The 21,551-nt window shown below is 40.4% G+C and overlaps 1 protein-coding gene across 5 annotated transcripts in view; it reads right to left on the bottom strand.

Annotated features, from left to right (window-relative positions):
* Positions 1-1,286: 1,286 nt before the first annotated feature.
* phrf1 (PHD and ring finger domains 1) overlaps positions 1,287-21,551 on the bottom strand; it is a 104,453-nt gene continuing 84,188 nt past the window's right edge. Inside the window, exons 20-21 of one of the 5 annotated variants that reach the window (XM_055155527.1) lie at positions 5,482-5,579; positions 1,287-1,400 (exon numbers count right to left, since the gene is read on the bottom strand). In XM_055155527.1, the coding sequence (XP_055011502.1) occupies positions 1,302-1,400; positions 5,482-5,579 (197 nt within the window). In that variant the 3' untranslated portion in view covers positions 1,287-1,301. Of the gene's footprint in view, positions 1,401-3,534; positions 3,810-5,481; positions 5,580-9,884; positions 10,456-10,735; positions 10,759-21,551 lie in introns of those variants that run through there. The other 4 variants (XM_055155525.1, XM_055155524.1, XM_055155529.1 and 1 more) reach the window with 4 other exon arrangements.

The following is a 21,551-nucleotide window of genomic DNA, read 5'->3' as shown; positions in this document are numbered from 1 at the left end:
CATGTGTAGAGCTGTCATACGGGGCTGTCCCGGAACACCCCCTGTGCCCTCCAGTACAGGGGCTATTGGACACCATAGGAGGAAGGCTCACAGATATGTGGGTGCGTTTTGAAGTGGAACAGTACATATCAAACGCAAGGAGATTTGAGTCAAAAGCAATGTTTTCACAAAGCTTGCAGGGGCCGTGTTTATTATGCAAGTCAACACTCAAACACTCATTGAGCTTTCTAAGAAGTTACAATGAAGTTTTCATCAAATCAAAAACATGCCCAAAGTTGAGTTTAATTTCATTTACAAAGTTTTGCAGTAATGCTGTATTCTCTGGAGTTTCTGAAGCCTCAGAACATTTTATTAGGACTCTGGCAGTGCCCAAACTTTTTATAGTCATGGACACCCCCTGAGACTTTTGATGATTAGTTGTGTATCCTCACACTTTACATGTGAAGCAACAATGTTTTTAAAATAGACTAGCTTATCCAAAAGACAACAAATTTACATTTTTTTGGTTTTTAAAAACAACTGGAAAAGTAACTTTTGAAGCCAGTATGTATGACCTGGGAAAAGAATGTCAATTCTTTTGAATAATCACAAGTATGGAGCACTGGGCTCATAAGGGGTAAGTTTAAAAACATTAAAACAGAAATTTTCAGCGCCCAAGACTTAGATACAAGACAATACAGAATTACTCAAACATGCATGCATCAATATAAAATATAAATAAATAAAAATCATAAAAGTTAATTTTGTATAATTATGTCTACTTTTTGTTTCCTTTAATTACTTATTTCTTTTAGCACAGTTTTAGTTTTTTCTGGAGTGCAATAGTATGTTGATATACTCTGTAACTGAAAAATATATAAAGCCTTTTTCTTTCCTAAAATAAATTTGTCAAAAGTGACTCACACATCGCTCTGTGCCGTCACTTTTTATTATTAGAAAGAAAAATCTAAAATGACTAAGTGAAAAGGCAACATCCTTTGAAGCAAAACAATGGGCACAGGGCTGCAGTTTGTGTGGCTGTTCTGTGGCAGGACGTCCAGCCTTTTGTGGCCTGTAGGACGAGAGGGAAGTCCCCCCTTGGTCACGATCACACCCCCGACTGATGGAGCACCCCTCAGCCGCCCGTCATGCCTGTTAGCAGAGCTGCAGCTGCGTGGGCGCAAATGAAGAGGTGGACAAACACACACACAAGAAACTGTGTTCAAGAGAAGAAGTGATGGAGCCAAAATGGAGGCAGGAACAAAAGCAAGTGCAAATATAAAACAGCTATATAAAGATTTATGTGGAAAAGGTTAGCGTTATTACTGATGAGGTACTACCACTCTGAGTTTAGTTGGATTGTTCTTTTCCAGTGTTCTATTTCGTATGGCCCCAGAGAGCAGAGTGTGGCAGGAGCAGACCTGTGGGAGTAAGTAGAAAGTACACTAAAGATATATATGTCAGTGCAGTGTTAATTGGGTTCTTGAACCAGAAATATATGTTATACTGCAAATGAACGAATGATATTTATTTCAAATACCATGTTTTTCTTGATGCAGACGGGCTATGCATTTCTCTGACTGGTTAATAAACTTGTCTGTCAGAACAGTGGGAAAACAGATGGGATCCAAGACTATGGTCCCATTTATATGTACACAGGTATTTGCGAATTTCCCTCTGAAAACAAAGCTTTCTAAAAACTCCGGCTACAATGGAGATTCTGGAAACTATAGTTTGGCGTTTGCATGTAAAGTGAGATAAACAGAGTTTTAGGAGCTGACGTGCCAAAAGTGCGACCAATGTTCACCTTTTGCTATGATGATGGTCATGAAGCATTCAGAGCAGGAGTCGCATTTGCACACAGAGCTGATGTATCATATCCATTACCAGAGACGAATGAGGCTTGGAGTTCAGAAATTTTGCCACTTCTTTAACAAATCTGTGGAGAGGCGAGCCCTCTTAGAAATGCACGTTTTTCAAAATATGTTTGAGTAATACTTACAACTGTAATGCAATAAATGCTACACACATCTAAATCTAATCCAGGTGCCGTCCAGAAGCTTTGGTGTAGTTATGATGGTGCTTGATGGCGTATTTATGCGGGTTGATGTAAACTTTTTTTAAAACGATGATATGTGCATGATGTTACTTTGGAAAACAGAGGGAGGGACATATTTATTTCTCAACATACCCAGTTATGTGTAAACGTACCCTGAATGTCAGTATATATAAAGGAAAGCAGGCAGTCTTGGCTCGCCAGGTTAATATCATGTATCATTCAGGCTTTATAAAGTTTGGACAGCTTAGTCTTCATAATTTCCTTTAATGAAAAAATAAAAGTTTGCATAGTATGGGATTTTTGAAAGTGTTAAATAATACAGACCCATCCTTCAATGACCAGGGATATGTGCCATGACAGTTAGTCACTGACTCAGGATAATTTTCCAGATATTCAGCCAGGTAGGGTCAGGGGTAGTCAGATGTATTCCAGGAAGAGGATGTTGTATGAGGTTAAAGGCGCTGTTTCTAACTTTTACTTTTAAGACATGAAAAATAGAACTTTTTTTATTGCAGAAGTCCAAAAGTCACTTGCATTATACATTCTGAGTATCCTAATTATTCACCATGATGACGCTTTTCACAACTTCCAGAGGCCAGAGCGGCGTTTGCTGTCACAATAATGCTTACAGCAACTAGCATGCTAAGTACACACTTCCTGATTCCTGTAGACAGTTCACAGCTGACGTATTTTAACCTCAAGAGCTGGTTATTCAATATATGTGTACCGAGATCAGACAAATTTTGCTCAAATACATGGAAAAATGTTACAGGCCCTGATAATGGGGGGAAAAAATGGAGCAGTTAAAGGAAACCCATCCAGACAGAGGAGGCATGCAAAATTCATGTAGAGAAAAATATCTGGACTTACCCCTCATTATTCATCATGACTGCTGTATTTGCATTGCCTCTTTAAAGTGTACTAACATTATAAGGGCTATAACAGGTTAAAACATGGCTTGAATAAATAATCTGGGTTATAATTTCCTAAAACAACAAGTGCATGAAAGTATTTGTATTTATTTATTAAAGGGACAATAAAATCTGTAATAAAAGACAGGATAATTCAAAATAAAAAAAAAAAAAAACATATACTTTTAAGAGCAGTCTAGAGTGAAAAACAAGTTTTAAATCTTTGGGCCGCGCATACAAACAGACACGTCAATAGCCCCTAAAAGGAAGCGTGACTGACCACGTTCCAGCCCCATTCACCAAAGGGACAATGGTTCGCTGAGCCTGCTAAAAAAAAGCAATTGAGTGTGTTTGGAGCGTGTGTGTGTATATGTGTGTGTGTGTGTGAGTGTTAGTGGGTATCTCTTTTGCAGGGAGGGCCACTATAAGACAGCTCACCCCCCTTCTCCTGCCGCTGCCTCTCCCCAGTGCACCAGATTGAGAATTTCCCAGGTGAACCCCAGCATACGGCTCACAGTGTCTTCAGTATTACCAAGACACCATCGGGGGGTCCCATTAGAAAGCACTGAGCATGGATGTGTGGGGTTGGGGGGTACATTCCCTCACACACTCTTGCCAGGGTAGGGCACCACGCCATGCCCCGAAGGCCCCAGGGTGGAGACCTTTGCTGAACAGGCCAAGGGAACGCAGCAGAAGGATGGGACGGAGCCTTGTATTCTGGTAGCGTTGGTTGTTGTATGTGTGGATAATGGGTGGTGGGGGGTGCGTGTAACAGCTTGTAGAGTTCCCTTACTTGGGCGATTCATGAAAACTGTTGAATGGAGTAACAGTTGACGCCGTTCCAAGCAGGACATTGAAGTCTGTGGGATAAAGGGTTTTGTGAGTGGATAGTTATAACATTGGAGCTTTGAGGAGGGGTAAGTGATTGCTCTTTAGGGGATAGGGTCTTATTCACATGGTGCATTTCAATCTGATTTGTCTTTATATGGACGCGTGGCTACACAAACATGTATTCACAAGCTGGGAGATACGTGTGCGTGCTTGAGTGTATAATGCTTGTGATTCATCATTTTTATAATAAATGCATAATAACCATTCTGTGTAAAAAAAATAACCATGCCCAAGCCTGACGTTTTTGTGCAGACATTCAATGATCTAGTAATGCTGTAAAAATGGGATAAATTTGATAGAATCCAAAGTGATATGGTCTTTGAGATGGATCAAATGCAGAGGACATATTTCCCTATGGGGACAATAAAGTGTAGTGAAATAAACAATATTAAACCTGAATCAATATATTTTGACATTTGTAGTCTCAAAACATAATTGTATGGTTATTTTGGGGTCCCGGGTTGAAAAGTTCTGGAACCCTTAACCTATACCACAATAATGCACTAAATACTCAGAATGTTGTATAAGAGACCCAAAAATATGTCTGTATATTAAGCTATTCCCCTTTACACAAATGCCACAACAAAACACATGCAGAGTTATTTGGCAGGTTTTTATGGAGAATGCAGCCGCACGCTCAGACTGAGACAGAATGAGCATGCACGACAAGTTCATTCATTTCTTAGATCAGACTGGAAAACTTTGTTGCTATGGCTATAAGACTGAATAAGACACTATAGGGTGTAGGTTTCTTTATGCAAACATCGTCTTTCTGCAGGACTTCTGCAGTATGTACATGCATTTACATGAGAGTACAAATCTTTTTTTGGTTGTTGTCCCTCTCATGGCCGGGAGCCAGCCCCTCAGGCCTCAGTGACTTCAGACTTGGACCAGTGACCAGTGGCGTGCCTTTAAGAGTTTGCCGTTGCTATGGCGAGTGCAGCAGTCCATAATTCAGCCACATATGTGTGAGAGAGGGCCCTGATGGTTACAAATGGAAGTCTTGTCAGCACAAGAGGCTGGGCCATCTGTGATACTCCAACATGGGCTCAGAGTGCACATGAAGCACACACACAAGTGAAAGTATCTCCCCAGGGAAACAAAAACACAAGCTTTCACTACAGAGACGCACCAGAGGGCAGTCAGTTCAACTTAAAGGGTGAAAGCTTCAGAGACATCTAGTGGTGAAGTTGTAGACTGCAGTTATTATTTAGAATAAACCAAGAACCTTCAGAGACAAATATGATGTCTCAATTAGTTTGTTTTTGGTGAAGGTATATATTTGAAGGAAAAGTTGTTTTTAAAAACACAGTGGAGCACTTCCTGTATTACCAGATGACATGACATGTTTGAGAGAAGAACTCAGCCTACATATGCAGAGTTTGTGTGTTAAACATGCGTGAATGAAACAAATCACAACTCCAGGTATGTTTCTGATGAGGAAACAACATTATAACAGAGATCCTTTAACCTCTCCATAGTTGATTCCTCAGTGATTCATGTAAAAGTAAACAGAGAAACACACAGTTGAAAACTCACAGGACAAAGTTTTTCTTTGGAGGACATGTTGTCTTTTATCCAAAACGTCCAAATGACCTGCCTGATCTATATATAGTTAAGACAAAAATATATGGTCCTCACTGTAAAGGCTGTCCTCTGATTTGACTGTTGTGCTGTTACCAAGGGCCCATCTTCACATCTGGAGCTGCACGGTGAAGAGTTGGAGATGCCTGCTTTCCCTGTAAGGTAAGAGTATTGTCATTTCAAAATAGATTTAAACAGGGACTCAGTGGAAAAACTACACACTGCAAAAACTAAAATCCTGTTTACTTTTACCATGATTAGAGTAAATTTCACTTGACAAGTAAAATGGTCTTAGCCAGGCTGGTGCCACCTAGTGCCTCCGCTCAATTTCATTTCTCTCCAGTGACTAGGTCAGGAATTGGAATACATTAGAAGGTTTGCAAAAACATGTGAGTTTGGGCACCAGCCAATCAGCGAAGAGCCATACATTTTGTGTTGCACCGATTCCCGAGATCGAGGATTTAAAGCCAGAACAAAGAGAATGTTTGGTGAAATTTATCAAGGGGAAAATATTGCCCTTCTTCCTACGGGATTTGGGAAAAACTTAACATACCAGTTAGCCCCGTTAGCAGCACATTACATACGTCAGGACCAAATAGCAGCAATTGGAAAAAAGTACCCGCCTAACATCGAGCGAACGAATCCTAATGCGGTTTAAAGTGAAACCGGCTGATGAATCAGACTAAAATGGTCTACCAATAGAATAAGACTTTTTGTAAATGAAAATACATCTTGTTACACACAGATAAGCAAAACAACAACTCTTTGCACTTTAAATAAGAATACAAAAAACACACTTCCATTGACAGATAATTTTACTTTATCTGCTCAAATAAAGTTCTTTATTTATGTCATTTTAAATTACCTAGATAATGTTTTTTGCAGTGCACCTGATTTATTATGTGTACACCAAATCAGAAACAGAATAATCCCCAGTAACTTGTTATACTGAAACTGTATTTAGGTAGATATATAGCTCTTGAACACTAACCTCAAACAGCAAATTGGGTGTTATACAACTCTGCGTGCAGCCGTACACAGACATACACAGACAATTCTACAAGGATTGCATGAGGAAGCAGGGCAGTCTGTGGAAAGGCAATGTTTCACTGCAAACAAGCTCAAATTTACTGCTGAATAAGTACTTCTGTAGGATATAGAGGAGAGGCCCAAACTTTTTTCTAGGTCTCCCCAAAAAACATGATGTATGTTCTGTTTAAGTCTATTAATCAGCCCGTGTGCCACCCTGTTCCCCCCGGTAAGGATATAGACCCAACCTCTTCTAGTGAGGGAGCTACGAAGGAGAGTCAAAATATTTATAGATCCTCGCACCTCCAACCATTCCTCTCCGGTGACATTCACTAACTCCCGCTTCAGCGAACAGCATTTTGTCAGCTATCGCCGGGTAGATAAATAACCAGCCGTCCAATCAGATTTTAATTTATTTTCTCCTCTTGCACAAGTCAAATATAAACATCAAGCGGCCCATTTTTGAAGGCCTGACCATGAATCATTCTCAGAAGAAGTCACACTGACCTTTTTGGGGAGTCGCCAGAGACTGTAGTGGCTATTTCCTGTACTGTAGGGTTGGGTATAGGCCGAGGAAGGGTAAGTTGCTATGGAAACACGTGGGGGTATGTTTTGGTGAGAGACCCAGACAAAGCAACACGTGACAAGATGGTCGTCCCCCTACAGATGGGACCTGTCGTCTAACCCAGAGACGAAAGGGGGACAGAGAGACACGAGGAGAATTAGGAAAAACACACTTGTTCCATTGGTCGGGGGGACATGACATGGGGTGACAGCGAGACACGGGGGGACGGGGGGGAAAGGCAGACACAGGGGGCAAGGAGAAAAGAGATGGACAGGGAGACATGGGAGGACAGGGAGACACGAGGGGACAGGGAGACAAGAGGGGGACGGAGACAAGAGGGCACAAGGAGAAACCTGGGGCAAGGAGACCAGAGAGGGACAGGGAGATACAGGGGGACAGGTAGACAAGGGGAATGGAGACACCGGAGGACAGGGAGACAAGGGGGAGAGAGACAAGGGAGGACAGGGAGACACGGGAGGACAGCGAGACACAGGGGGACAGGGAGACAAGAGGCGGACAGAAAGACACGAGGGAGACAGGGAGACACGAGGGAAACAGAAAGACAAGAGGAAGAGAGGGAGACACCTGGGGCTTGGAGACTAGAGAGGGACAGGGAGACACAGGAGGACAGGGAGACACGGGGGGACGGAGACACGGAGAGACAGGGAGACAAGGGGGGATAGGGAGACACCTCGGGTAAGGAGACGAGAGAGGGACAGAGAGACACGGGGGGACAGGGAGACGAGAGGGGGACAGAGACACTGGACAAATTAGGAAAAACACACTTGTTCCATTGGTAGAGGAACATGGGGGACAGGGAGACACGAGAGGACAAGGAGATGAGAGGGACAGAGGGACAGGAGGACAGGGAGACAAAAAATAGACAATTATCTATTCTAAACAATATTATATTCAAATACGGGACTGGTCCTGTGATACAGTCATCATTGTCATTTTTAGAATAATTTAAATTGTGTAGCAACAGTAATTTATAAAATATTCAAACATATTCAGATTCAAATACTTGTTTGATAACCAACAAAGTTTACAGTGATGAAGTTCTACATCTAAAATGAAGTGCCACAGTTACAACTAGAAAAGCACTCAGAGAGCGCAGACCTCCGCCAAGGACTACCCCCATTTTTTTATATAAATTGCGATAAAATCAGTCTTCTGGATCAGATCTGGATCAGCCTTTGGAATATGAAAGAGGATCCCATTGTCCATCCCTGAGTCAAATTTCATGGGGTTTGGTCAATAATTAACCGAGATATTGAGAAACAAAATTTTTGGCCCCATTTACCACAATGTTAACTAAAATTTCAAAGTGATCCAGAATCCAGGATTTCTTCCGGATCACCCCCAAAATGAAATCAGTTCTTCCTTTTCACATTTCCAACAAATCCTGAAAATTTCATCAAAATCGGTCCATAACTTTTTGAGTTATGTTGCTAACAGACAAACAAACAAACAAACAAACGCCGGCAAAAACATAACCTCCTTGGCGGAGGTAATAAGACTTCTCAAGTAAGGCTATAAAGTTTCTTAAAGTTATTTTGAAATATTTTTGTGTACCTTGTGGCACCATGGTCACTTTTGAACACTCACTGCAAAGTATCAGTACAATTTATACAGTAGATATTTGTGAAGTGTTTACAATAGGCAATTATGTAATTATAGTAGTAGTAAAAAGTACACTTTGCATATTTTTCTACACTTGAACTGTTAAAATGGTTACTGTAAAAGTTGTCAGTGGGCCTCATCATCAGCTAATAACGTCACACCAAACCTGCTGAGTGTTTTACTTTTAACCTCACAAAATATCAAGTGTTTAACCTTTCTATATTTAAAATTGAAAGTAAAAGTACAAAAGTAATGAAGTTGGCCATCCCACCAGTCCCGTTGGTCCGCCCACTTTAATTGGTTCTCTGCCTGCAGCCACAAAACAATAGGATCATAAAGAGAAGTGAAAGCGAAGGTTCAGGGAAGCAGAGGGCTGAACTCTTGACCTCTGAAGTAACTGAGGCCTGCCATCAATTTAAAACAAAACACCCATCGTCATCATCATCATCGTCGTCATCATCTACTGCCCATTGAGTGTGTGTGGCTCCTACAGGACAGAGACCCCTAGTGGACAAACAAGAGCAGAGGTACAGAGAGCAAATGGAAAACTTTTATTAACCCTTTTGTAGTTTCAAAGTGTCAAAATGTGACTTTTAGTAACTCAGTGGAATTGGTGTGCCTGGATTATATACATATACATAACATGGCAACAGGAATTGATTATCTTTGTTATAATGTTGTTTCTTCATCACAAACAGACCTGGACGTATTTTGTTTCCTTCACACATGTTTAACACACAAACCCTACATATTTAGGCTGGGTTCTCGCAAATAGAAAACACGCAGTTCCACTTCGTGATACCATGTGGTAGAGGTGGGAACTTGCAAGTTGTGACTTGGACTCAAGTCAGACTTGAGTCACCGTTTTTAGGACTTTAGACTTGACTTGCTAAAATGGAGTAAGGCTTGGGACTTGACTTGGACTTAAAGGTCAGTGACTTGGGACTTGACTCAGACTTGACTTTTAAATCTGAATTCTTTCTATTCTAACCAAAATGATTCACACAAAGATCTTGTCAAGGCATAAAAAAATATAAATAAAAAAAAGGCATTTCTACAACTCCATATAAATACTCATATATAAATATGCTATGACAATTTATCTGAAAAGTCATATAAATTGCAAAAATCTAAGGTATAATTGGTACTTTGGTAAAGACTTAAATTGTCATGGACTTTTGGGCCAGTGATTCGAGACTTGACTTGGACTTGCCTGTATTTGCTTTGGGACTTGACTTGGACCTGAGGTCAAAGACTTGAGACTTACTTGAGACTTGCAAAACAACAACTTGGTCCCGACTCTGCCATGTGGTAATACAAGTGTGACACTGTTTTTATCTTCACATGAGGTAACAACTTTCTAACATGGCTTAAAGCTCACAAGAGGCACTTATGTGTAATATAAGACCTTTAATTCATAAATTGGGCTGCCTCTGTCATCTGCTTTCAGAATAATTAAAATTGTATCTCTACAACCATATAATAAATGTATCATTACTTTTTTGGAGTGGATTCTTGATTCTGAGCAATTTTCTTGATCTAATCTCCCAAGCACCTCCCCCACATCTTCTCGCTCTCCTCCAGCCTGGACCTTCTAGCTGGAGTGTCCCACAAAAGACACATCCTTCAGAGGGGACAGGAGAGAGTGGGTTCATCCCTCTAATCCCAGACTACAGGGCACCTCTTCACTGGAGAGGGCCAAATCCACTGATCCTCTCTCGTCCTCTCTCCGCTGAAAGAGTCTGTCTCTCCAGGACGGCCACAGCGGGACACGGGACACCAATCCGGGGACCAGCGTTCTCCAGCACACCGTCCTGTTGTTTTACACAGATAAAAACCGTTATGCTAATGTGCCTGGATTACATACATATACATAACATGGCAACAGATGCTATGTTTCAAGTGATAAGCAAAGCACTAATCTCCAAGAAATGTCTTTGCTGGTGTAATCCTGCATGTGGTTGTGTATCGGTGTGTGATTGATAGGCGTGTGAATGTGGACTAACAATATAAGAGTAATATTACACAGACTCATTTGCATTGTGGGTTTTTTATGCAAATGATCCCATGTTACAAATAATTATGAACACTCACTTTAAGGTTCAAGGCTCGAGGTTCTTTAATTGTCATTCAAACATGCAAGAGAAACGAACAAAATGTGTTAATCAAGACACAGTGATTAAAAGAGACAAATAATAATAAATAAGCAGTATTAAATAGTACATTCAAAAGCATTTAGCAGTTACAAGTTTTACAGTTGCAAGTGGAAAGCAGAAAGGAAAGTACAGTTATGGTAAAGCAATAGCAGGTATTATATGGTGTTGTTATATGGCAACGCAATATGGCATTTACATTTCTTAGATCAGAGGTCATCAAACTAAGGCTCGCGGGCCGACTCCAGCCCTCCACGCCCCTTTGACCAACCCCCAGCCCCTCTGCCCCCCACCACTTGAACTGGCCCTATGAGGCAATCCTCAAAAGTAGTCATGGCCTATTTATATAACAGCACATCTGAATTTTGTATTTTGTTGATTTTTTTCAATTAAAAAATATATTTATATGAAGTATTTATATTGATATTTAAATAATTATATGACATATTTACTTTTTCCGCCAAATTTCCATCACCTGACAATCTCGAGATCAGACAGTGACAGTCAGTGCATGCGCAGAGTTCTGTAGTGCAGTTAAAGACAGCAAAATGGCTGTATAAAAACTTCTGAAGTGCGGTGGTTTTCAAAGAATATAATCTGCATCGTCAGGGTCATGCAATTCTGTTATACAACCTACTCAACTCCAGCCCCCCATTACAGTCAGGAGCGATAATGTTAATGATAAAAAGTTTGGTAACCCCTGTCTTAGATGAACGATCGAACAAAAAAATATTATGTAATAGACTGCTCATCTAAAATAATTAATATAATAAGAACATGTTTTACTTTAAAGGTTCTATATTAAGCTTAATTGACTCTTGTGAGCTTTAAACCATGTTATAATGTTGTTCCGTCCTTTAAAACATACCTGGAGTGGTATTTGTTTCATTCACACATGCTTGAGTAACCTGTGAGAACCTCTATTAGTCTGTCTACATCTCGAAAGGTCAAAATGCTCTTGTGATGTAATGAAGCGGTAGTTTTCAAGTTAATGACTCCTTTTACAATTTGTTCAGTAGACAGTGGCAATTCCAGGTCTGAATTTATCCAAATGATTCTAGTGAAGGTGTATGGAGTTTGAAAACACAATGGAGCACTGTGTTACATGTCATCACAAGGTGGAGCAAGATTTATGTGTCAAATATGTGTAAATGAAACAAAACACAATTCCAGATCTGTCTGTGATGAGAAAACAGCATAATAACAGATGAGAAAATACAGCATAATATGGGTCCTTATAAAAGATCACGTCGTCTTGAAAAATGTGGTTATGTTTTGGGTAACATGTTTGAGTCATCAAATTTACATCATTAGTCACTGAACTATAAACAAGCTTCACTGTTTCCCAAATATAACTTCACCAAACAAAACATTTTATACTATGGCGTCACAAGTCACGAGGTCGCACTGTTACATGGTGGTACTATTGAGATCTCTATGACAACCTCAGCCTCTTTTTAGATGAAAAGGTTTGGTCCCACCTTGTGACATCATTAGGTGGTAATCCAGACTCCAAGTGCCAGTTCTCACTTTGCCTTCAATGACGTATCTCAACATTTATAATTTTTAGCCCCATTTTCACTGCAGTTGATGTCCTTGTGCCCTCTACAGGCAACAGTGCAGGTTTCTTTGCTAAAAAAATCAGGGTTGTTATATTTTATGTTATATTTTAAACCCTTAATGCCTGAATTTATATAGCCGTATATAAAAAAAAAATATGTGTGTGTTTTTGCCTTTAAGTAGATGGAGAACTAGAAACACGTGCTTGCCAAAGGTTCCTAGAAAGATACTGCATATCTCGGTTTATATCTTGATCCAAACGGTTTGTTACATATTTATGGCAGCGTTAAGGGGTTAATGAGTAAAATGGTCCAAAAGTTAATAGTTCACTTACCACGAATAATACATAAATATGACACACAACTTTCTACAGTCAATAGTTCTTCTTCTACTCCAAATTCAGGTGACAGCGTTGCACACATTGGACAATACTTTTTCAAAACATGTTAAATCTTAAAGCGTGTGAGTGAGTTAACTTTAAAAAGTCCCCACATCTTGAACAAAAGTTGTAGTTGCATAATATAATACAGTTTTTGTTTATTGTTATTCCATCATTCTACACCATAGAGGAAAAGTGCTCCCTGCCCTTTGCTTTATTGAGTTATTCTTTGGTAAATTCCTGTCCCTTGCTGTGCTCAGACGTATGCATATGAGCTACAAATTGCCTGGATCCTTCTCCATGGTTATGTGTGGCGTGCGTGTGCGTGCCAGTGTCCCGGTGCGAGTGTGCGTGGCGTGGAGTGTGCGCCTGTATTCAGCCTGTCCCAGCAGCTAATGAGCGCCAGCCACCTCTCCTCTCCTCTGGGTGCCCCTGACACCTCTCCTCTGCAGGGCTGGAGGGGCTGCAGCGCTCCCGTTTTCTCATGCTAATCACACGCTTTGTCCCCACGCGGATAATCCTGCACGGGCTTTGTGTGTGGGGCCCCCGAGGAGAGCCCCACTGGGTCGACCCTGCTCCACGCTACGAGCCACAAAGAAGATGGGACACCCCACTTTAGGCTGCTGCAGGCGTAGGCGGAAAAATAATATGAAAATCTGTCAAGTTTTGTAGAATGCTTCATGTGAAAGAACTATATATTAGTGAAAAATGACTGGTAAACCTACATGTAGAAGAAAAGACTTCATCCAGGCAGCTTTGAGTACAGATAATAATATAGTATAGTCGTCATACTTGTAGTACCATGTAGTTTGGTAGTAGAGGAAATAGTAGAGCAAATACCTCCACAGATCCCAGCATTTGTACTGCCTATTTATAGTATATTAGAAATGTATGTATTTTCACTTTAATAAAGTAGCGTCTAAATATGGCGTGCACTAGTTCAAAACACTTGTTCAGCAAGTTTGCGCAAGTAAAATAAGCCACCTCATATCTGGGTCAGACAGTCTCAATATACAGCTACAGTATGTTGCTATAACATCCATTATGTGCAACATTCTTACTCAAAACAAGCTTTTGTTTAAAGGTCACACAATGTGTTCTCTGGGTTTGACTGTTCAGACAGAAGCAGCATTAGAGGTGCTTCAGATCCGTAGGCAAGATTGTGGTTGTGAGAACCTAGCTGGTGACTAAACTCTACTATGCGTGATATTAGTAAATGGAAACTTGCTCCACACAAACAACTAAACAATTAAAACATATAAATATAAATACTATGTGTATGAAGGCAGGTAGCTTCAATAATACTTCCATAATATATCAAACAGTGCTATACTAACAACTTATGAATAAAACAAAAAAATTGTCTTGATGCCAAAACATTAATGCCCATCAGTGCCCCTCTGCCCGTGGAATAGTAACATCATAAAGCACCGAGTGACTCTTTTGGAAGCATCCCAACATTCCTCTCCCTGAACCCCCGAATGGAAGATGGCTGTGGGGCAGTGAGCGCTGAGGGCACGGCGTAGCATCAGGCAGATCATTTCAGCTGAATATCTGCAGGGCGAGAGAGGAGCTACACACTGTAGTAGAGGAGAGAGAGCAGGCAGGCTGCTACAGGTTTCTCTGTTCACACTAAAGAGAAATGTAGAATTATCAAGGCTGGGCACAGAGCCTTAGCCCTCTGCACTGTACGTCGTAATCAAAATATGTTTTATTGTTTTATATCCAACTGTCAAAGGTGTCAAAGACTTTTTTTATTGAGAAAGTTGGAGCATTTAAAGAAAAAAACAAACAACCAAACACAAGCAGAATGTGCATAAATTGAGACATTGTTCCTGTCATGGCATGAATGTAAACATCTTTGCCACTGTGTCATTAATCTGTCTTAACTAGTCTAGAAGAATTATATCATTTATGTTTTTTTTTGTTTTTTTTTTCCTTTGGGCTTGGTGAACTTAACAACATCATTAGCTCAGGTTGCAAACAGTGCCCACCAATATCCAAGATGGCCGCCCTTGTTTTGATTATCCACTACAGGTTTTGGTCGGATCTGGGCGGAAATTGACAAAGTGATGTGAGGTCCCTCTGAAGGAATGAATGTGCCCCAGTGGGTCCTGATCCGGGGGGAGTCTGCAGCTCTGTGGCCCAGTGTGAAGAGGCAAAGACGAGGTTTGTGATCCTGGGCCATGGATGGGCCAAAGCCAAGCGTCTGTCTGAGCACACACACGGACATTTTTGTTCCGCAAACAAGTGAGCGCTGGAAATCCCACTGCTCCCCTCCAATAATCCTCATTGGGTATTCTGACCGAGTTGTGCGGTGGACACCAAGTTGACAGACAGAGTTAGGGAGTAAAAGAGGAGCCAGAGGGAGGACACAAAAGCTCCACTCCTCCAGTCCTGATTGGTCCATGGCATTGGGGCTATTCTCTGCTGTTTTTGCTAATTGGCCACCCAAGCATTGAGTTCAACCCAAACACGTGCAATTGCCTATACTTCTATATGGCACACCGCCGGCTCTTCTTCTCTCATGTACCTTCATAGAGCCTATGCTGGAGCCTGGTTGCCATGGTGAGCAGAAGCTTTTCAGGAACGAGTGAAAACATTTTGGAAAACGTCCTTCATTACTGTCCACAACAACAACTGTACTCAAAGCACGCAAAATCCAGTTGCAGTTTATTTGAAAAGCATCACAGAAGTATGCATAAAATTTAGTCAAGGTTCCCAAAAAGTTTTCCGCGAATTTGACTCTTGTGAGATTTAAACCATGTTAAAATGTTTCCTCCTCGAAAACATACCTGGAGCTGTGTTTTGTTTCATTCACACAGAATAATTCTTTATTATTAGTTTGTCTGCATCTTTATAAAACAAGTTGCTTTTTACCTTTTGTTCTGTAGAGATTGGAACTTCCAATCATCCAAACGATTTTAGTGAAAGTGTATGGATTTAAAAACACAGTGGTGCACTTCCTGTATTACCACATGACATCACAAGGTGGCATTGAGCATTCTGAGCTTTGGACATGTAGACACACAGCCTGATTCATCAGCCGGTTTCACTTCATGGAAACCATCTGACCTTGTGGCATTAGGATTCGTTCGCTTGAAGATAGGCGGGTACTTTATTTTTAACTTAACCAATCGCTGCTATTTGGTTGCTAACTGGTATATTAAGCTTTTCCCAAATCCCCTAGGAAGAAGGGCAATAACATCTTTCCCCTTGATAAAATTCAAACATTCTCTTTGTTCCAGCTTTAAATCCTCAATCTGGAGAATCATTGCCAACACAGAATGTATGGCTCTTCGCTGATTGGCTCGCACTTCTGGGGTTTTTGCGAACTGTCTAGAGTCTTCCGATTCCTGACCTAGTCACTGGAGAGAAGTGAAACTGAGCGGAGGCACTAGGTGGCGCCAGCATGGCTAGTAGACACATTAATAATAATAGATTACACAATCATGTGTGAAACAAAACACCACTTCAGGTATGTTTTTAAGGAGGAAACACCATTTTAACATTAGAAAATAGCGGAATATGAGCCCTTTAAATTCAGATTCCAACTGTTGATGCTAAGAAAGTCACAGATTTTGGTTGCTTTTAAGTCTGCACCATTACGCCATATTGCTATTTCAAAAGGACACACTTTTCCCCAAAGTGCTGTGAGGCATGACCTTAAAGTTGACATTTAGAGAAAGCCCGAACCCTGCCCCATAAAAAGTTGGGTTGTGATCTATAGCGCCTGATCTTATTATTTCATTAACTTATTAGGTGTGGTGGAATTCTACCACATCTCCTATAGGTTTTGTCCTGGTTTGCCTTCGTCAAACAGAAGGTAATTTGATTGTCTGGGGGGTCCATATGGGTCTATAGCTACTGGCCTCACCCTGACTGACTGCTACCAGACTGGGGCTTTGGTGTTCCTTTAAAACGATGACAAACTTCCCTATCCTCCCTTCCTTTATACCCCCCCAAAGGCACCCTGAATCTGGTTAGGCCCAGAAGAATAGCCCCACCGAACAATGAGCAGCCATGATGGAAAGAGGAGAGGTGGTGCGGACGGAGGTTGTGGGGAGAAAGATGTGTGTGTGGATAGAGGGTGAGGGGGTAGCGTTAAGTGACCCGCAAAAAAACACTATCAAACAAGACTCTGAGGGCTTGACAATGGCATGGGCCTGCTCTTTTCTACACTATACGCCACTGGTGAAGCAAGATAAGGGAATTCCACAATACGGCGAAAACTGGTTGAAAGCAAGGCCAGGGGTTGCTGCTTTTGTAGATATTCAAGACTGTTCTTTTAAATCCAAACACTCTCAATGCATTACTGCTTGTGTGTTTCTGGAATAAAGCGACACTTTGTAGGACACGGTCGCCCCACGTCGCCAAAGATCTCTCTGTGCAGATGATGTGGAGATTAAGGCTCTGCGAACACTGGGCGAAACTTCACAAACAGCCATAATTCAAGCAGTTTCTACAATGGCGTGTACTGCAGCTGCTTGAATTTATAGAGATTTAAAGGGCCCATATTACACCATTTTCTGATCTGTTATAATGTTGTTTCCTTACAAAAAACCTACTTGGAGTTGTGTTTTGTTTCATTCACACGTTACCCTGTATACTTAGTTTTTCTCTCAGTCCGAAAAAAACTCCAACTTGTGATGTCATGTGGTGATACAGGAAGAGCTCCACTGTGTTTTTAAACTCCATACACCTTCATTGGGATCATTTGGATGATTTCAGCCCCGGAATTGCCAATCTCTCCTCAAAAAAAAAAACAAAACCCATAAAGGTAAAAGGATGTTAACATGAAAACTACCACTACATGACATTACAAGATGGAACAGAGCATTTTGAGATTTGGAAATATAGACTGACAAATAATAAAAGGCTACTCAACTATGAGTGAATGAGACAAAACACAACTCCAGATGTATTTTTAACAAGGTAACAGCATTATAACATTGCTTAAAGCTCACAAGAGTCAATTTCTGTAATATAGGGCCTTTGGAAGTGCAGGACTTCATGGAAGTCATGCTCTAGTTTTTCCCTAGTTATGTTAATGTTTTGATCTGTAAGTCAAATATTGTGTAAGTTCAAAGTTGTGATTTCTTTTTTTTTTTTTTTTTTTGATGAAAACCCAAGATAAATGCCTGCAGGGAGCGCGTTTGCATGGAAAAGGGGCAGAGTCACATTAGACAAGGCAAAACATATCACTACTGTTGCACTGAGCCAAGTAACTGTCTCGAAAACGTACAGATCGACTGGGCATGCATTCCTAAATCAAAGTAGGACAGTGAGATGAGAAGAGTGCGGCATCATTAGAGCAGTCAAACCAGGCTGATAGATAGACTTTAATGACCCCGAGATACAGATTGGATCCACACTCTTGTTGTTTTTATGGGTTATGGAAAGAATGGTCAGTGTGTAGTATGATAAACAAATAATTTACATATTTGCCAATTAAAATGTTTTATATCTTGGAATATTCAAATGCTTAAATCAGTCAATTAATCAAAAGACAATATGGAAAATATGTAGGGACCTAGACAACCCCCTTGTCGCACATCATTAACAGTTTGAATATCTAAGCAACAGCTATCATAAAGTAGCTGTTTTCACACAAATGATAGTTGATAAAACATCATAGCATCCATGTTTTTTCAAGAACATTTTATGTCCAAGACTGTTGCAAACTCTTATAATACAGTACACATGATATTGCGTTTATCCTTTAACAATAACCAGTGTCATTTGGGTTAACAGGGACACTATTTTATATATTTTTTTCTCTATAAGGATACTGAAAGTTCCTGAAAGTGCCATTTTCCAGTTTTATCCTCAATTTTGTATTTATTTTATTTAATATTTTGTTGCCATTCCAGCAGTACTTTTTAGAACTATAAGACATCTAACTCACCAACACTTAACTCCATTTTTGTCCAGTCTAAATATAAACACTTTGGTACATTTAGTGAGTGTAACTTTTAGGAAATTTGAATACCTTTCTTAGACTTTTTGATGAAAATTAACTTCACTGTTGACTTTGGAATATCTAGAGATTTAATTTAATTACTAATATTATTTTTTTTTTTTTTTTATTTAAAATTGTATGTGTGTAGTATGTGTGACATGTTGGACTGTGCAGTGTGGAGAAAGGGGTGGGGTGTATTTTTTGTTGTTATATTTTGGTCTATTTTTGTTTTTAAGTTGAAAATAAAATCATAATTAAAAAACAAATCTGATAAATATAAACACATGGCAAACACAAGACAACTTCTGTCAATCTTGTGGCAGTTTTGTCTCACAAGATCATGTCCCATCCCTACAAAATAACAAATAAAAAAATATACCATGTAGTTTATGAAAGTGACCGTTAAGACACATCTTTATGAATGGCACCAGGTCTCTGCTTATCTCAACGTTTGGGGCAGAAGGGGCTTTACTCAGGAGCAGGGCTGCTCAAATATTCACTATTTGCACAGCGTACAACTTCCCAGTCAGTGCGGATTAAGCAAACAATACTCGCTGCCCCCCTACACCCCCCTGTCAAAAAAACTCCATCCAAATTAGTCTTTCTTTGGCCAGTTATAAAGACCTGTGTATGAATGAGGGCCTCTGTTAGTGCACTAGAGATAACACACGCTCACTCTGAGTAATCTGGCTTTTCACAGCTTCTGATTGGCTGGAAGTGATTTATCTGCATTGTGATTGGACAGGAGTGTAACTGACCATGGCCGATTTGACACCTGCCCAACTGTTGGCCTGTATAGAGCCTGCGTGAAGTCCAGAGATATGTGGATATAGGAGAGATGGAAACCTGCAAACTCCTGATTAGATTTGGTCAATGCCTCACACCAAACACTGCATTCATTTCCACTGTTATGTAGACGATGGGGAGCTGTGTTCTCAATCCAGAAAAAAGCACATAGGCAAACTCTGCAATCTGAAAGCTCTAGATGGTGCTGTATGTTGGATTGTGAGTAACTGCCAATAGTCCCCGATGTCAACATTTGAGTAATAGTGGTATAGTTGCTACCCACCACCAAAAAGGCCAGTTTGAAATGTCAGAAACTTCAGAGGGCATTCTATTTTTGTGCCTCTGAGTAAGACAACCTGACCTGAGGCAACAGTCACTACAGAAGCTTCCATCACTGCCATGGTGAGCTGTTTATTATTATTAATACAAACAATAATAATAATGGTCCAGAAACACTAACTGAAACACCAACAACTAGATAAACTTTGCATTTGAATATACTTGACTTTATATTGAATTGCAAAGTGAGCAAACTTTGAACATAAATTTGATTTACAGATTCAGTCTCATTTGAGCCATTCGAGGTCACGGAAAGTGCTCAAAAAAAGATGCCTGCGGCAAATTCCTCAAAGTCACATAAATTGCTCTGTGCCCGCCTCAAATCACTAAATAGGAGAAATAACACAGCCATATTGTAATATTTCATCATGTCAAAACTGAGTGGTGAGAGAATCTTTTTGGCTGCACCTGTGATGTGCAATTCACAACAGTAACATCAAAAAGAAAGAAATGAACTCACAGGTTTAACGAGGAATAGAAAATAAGCGTTGATTCTGAAACATCATTAAAGGTGCTGCACCTGAATTTTATTTAAAAATATGAAATATGTTCATTTTGAAAGGTTTGCAGTGGTCCAGAGTTATTCCTCACTCCTTCACTGTGATAAGACCAGTGCAGAGTTTTGCTGTGCAAGGCATTTCACCCACATTGCCTAGTATGTAAGTGGTGTGTGTGTGAGTGTTGGTGGTGGTCAGGGAGACCAATGGCGCCGATTGGCATGGCAGCTGCGCTCCAGTCAGTCAGCCCCAAGGCAGCTGCGGCTACAGTAGTAGCTTACCACCACCAGGTATGGAGTGACTGAATAATGCTCTGTAAAGTATATTTGTGACAAATGTCTGTAAAAAGCGCTCTATAAATAAAATACTTATATACTTACTTACATACTAAATTGTCTTTTTTATAGCACTTTTCCCACTGAAATTACTTTACATCAAGGAACCACTCACCAGGTCACACTCTCATTCATACTCCAGCATACGCAGACACTGGGGGCAAGGTGAGTTAAGTGTCTTGCCCAAGGATATAACATTAGCATTAATCCCAATGCTCAAATACTTTGAAAAAAGATAGAGTACAGGCCCTTTAACTTACTGGTTCAAAAATGGAAATTAATACGTGACACCCTCAGGTAAAATACTTTATATTTACTTCAATAATATCACCCAAGAAGCAAAAGTCATTAACAATCTATTGAAATGAGTGAGAGTTTGCGGTTACATCACAGGTAGTCGATTGGATGTGTACATGTGCATGCCTGTAAAGAGAAAAAGGTAAAAAGTCGACACCAAGAATGTGTAATTAAAGTCTAGAACAGGCCCTGTGAGCTAGTGTTTTAAATGGCCCTCAAGCTGAAAGGAAGGATTAACACGGACAGTTCCACAACCGCCACGGCTCATTACGATACAGAGGAGAGGAACATGGAGCAAGGAGAAGCTAAAACACCAAAAGCACACAGACAGGATCATAGAGTGTAAAGACTATGACCATTTATATATACAGTCTATGGGTAGGATCAGCGTTTTCTCTTGATCTTTTGTTCTGGTCTCATCTCATTTCATCATCTTTATCATAATTCAGTAACGTTTTTGTTACTGTTATTGTAAATTGACCAAGAGTCGATTTGTGAGTTGTTTCTTGGGCTTGTCTCTGCATTCACCTCTTTCCATCTCCTCAAAGTCTTTTTCATCTGTTTGTCTCAGTGTCCTCCTATTATGAGCACAGTCGTGGATA

Source organism: Boleophthalmus pectinirostris, unplaced genomic scaffold (assembly GCF_026225935.1).
Source record: "Boleophthalmus pectinirostris isolate CB_2022bp ecotype Guang Dong unplaced genomic scaffold, ASM2622593v1 HiC_scaffold_2, whole genome shotgun sequence".
Taxonomy (NCBI): domain Eukaryota; kingdom Metazoa; phylum Chordata; class Actinopteri; order Gobiiformes; family Gobiidae; genus Boleophthalmus; species Boleophthalmus pectinirostris.
Note: the sequence above shows the minus strand (reverse complement) of the source record. Positions and strands in the feature narration are given on the sequence as shown.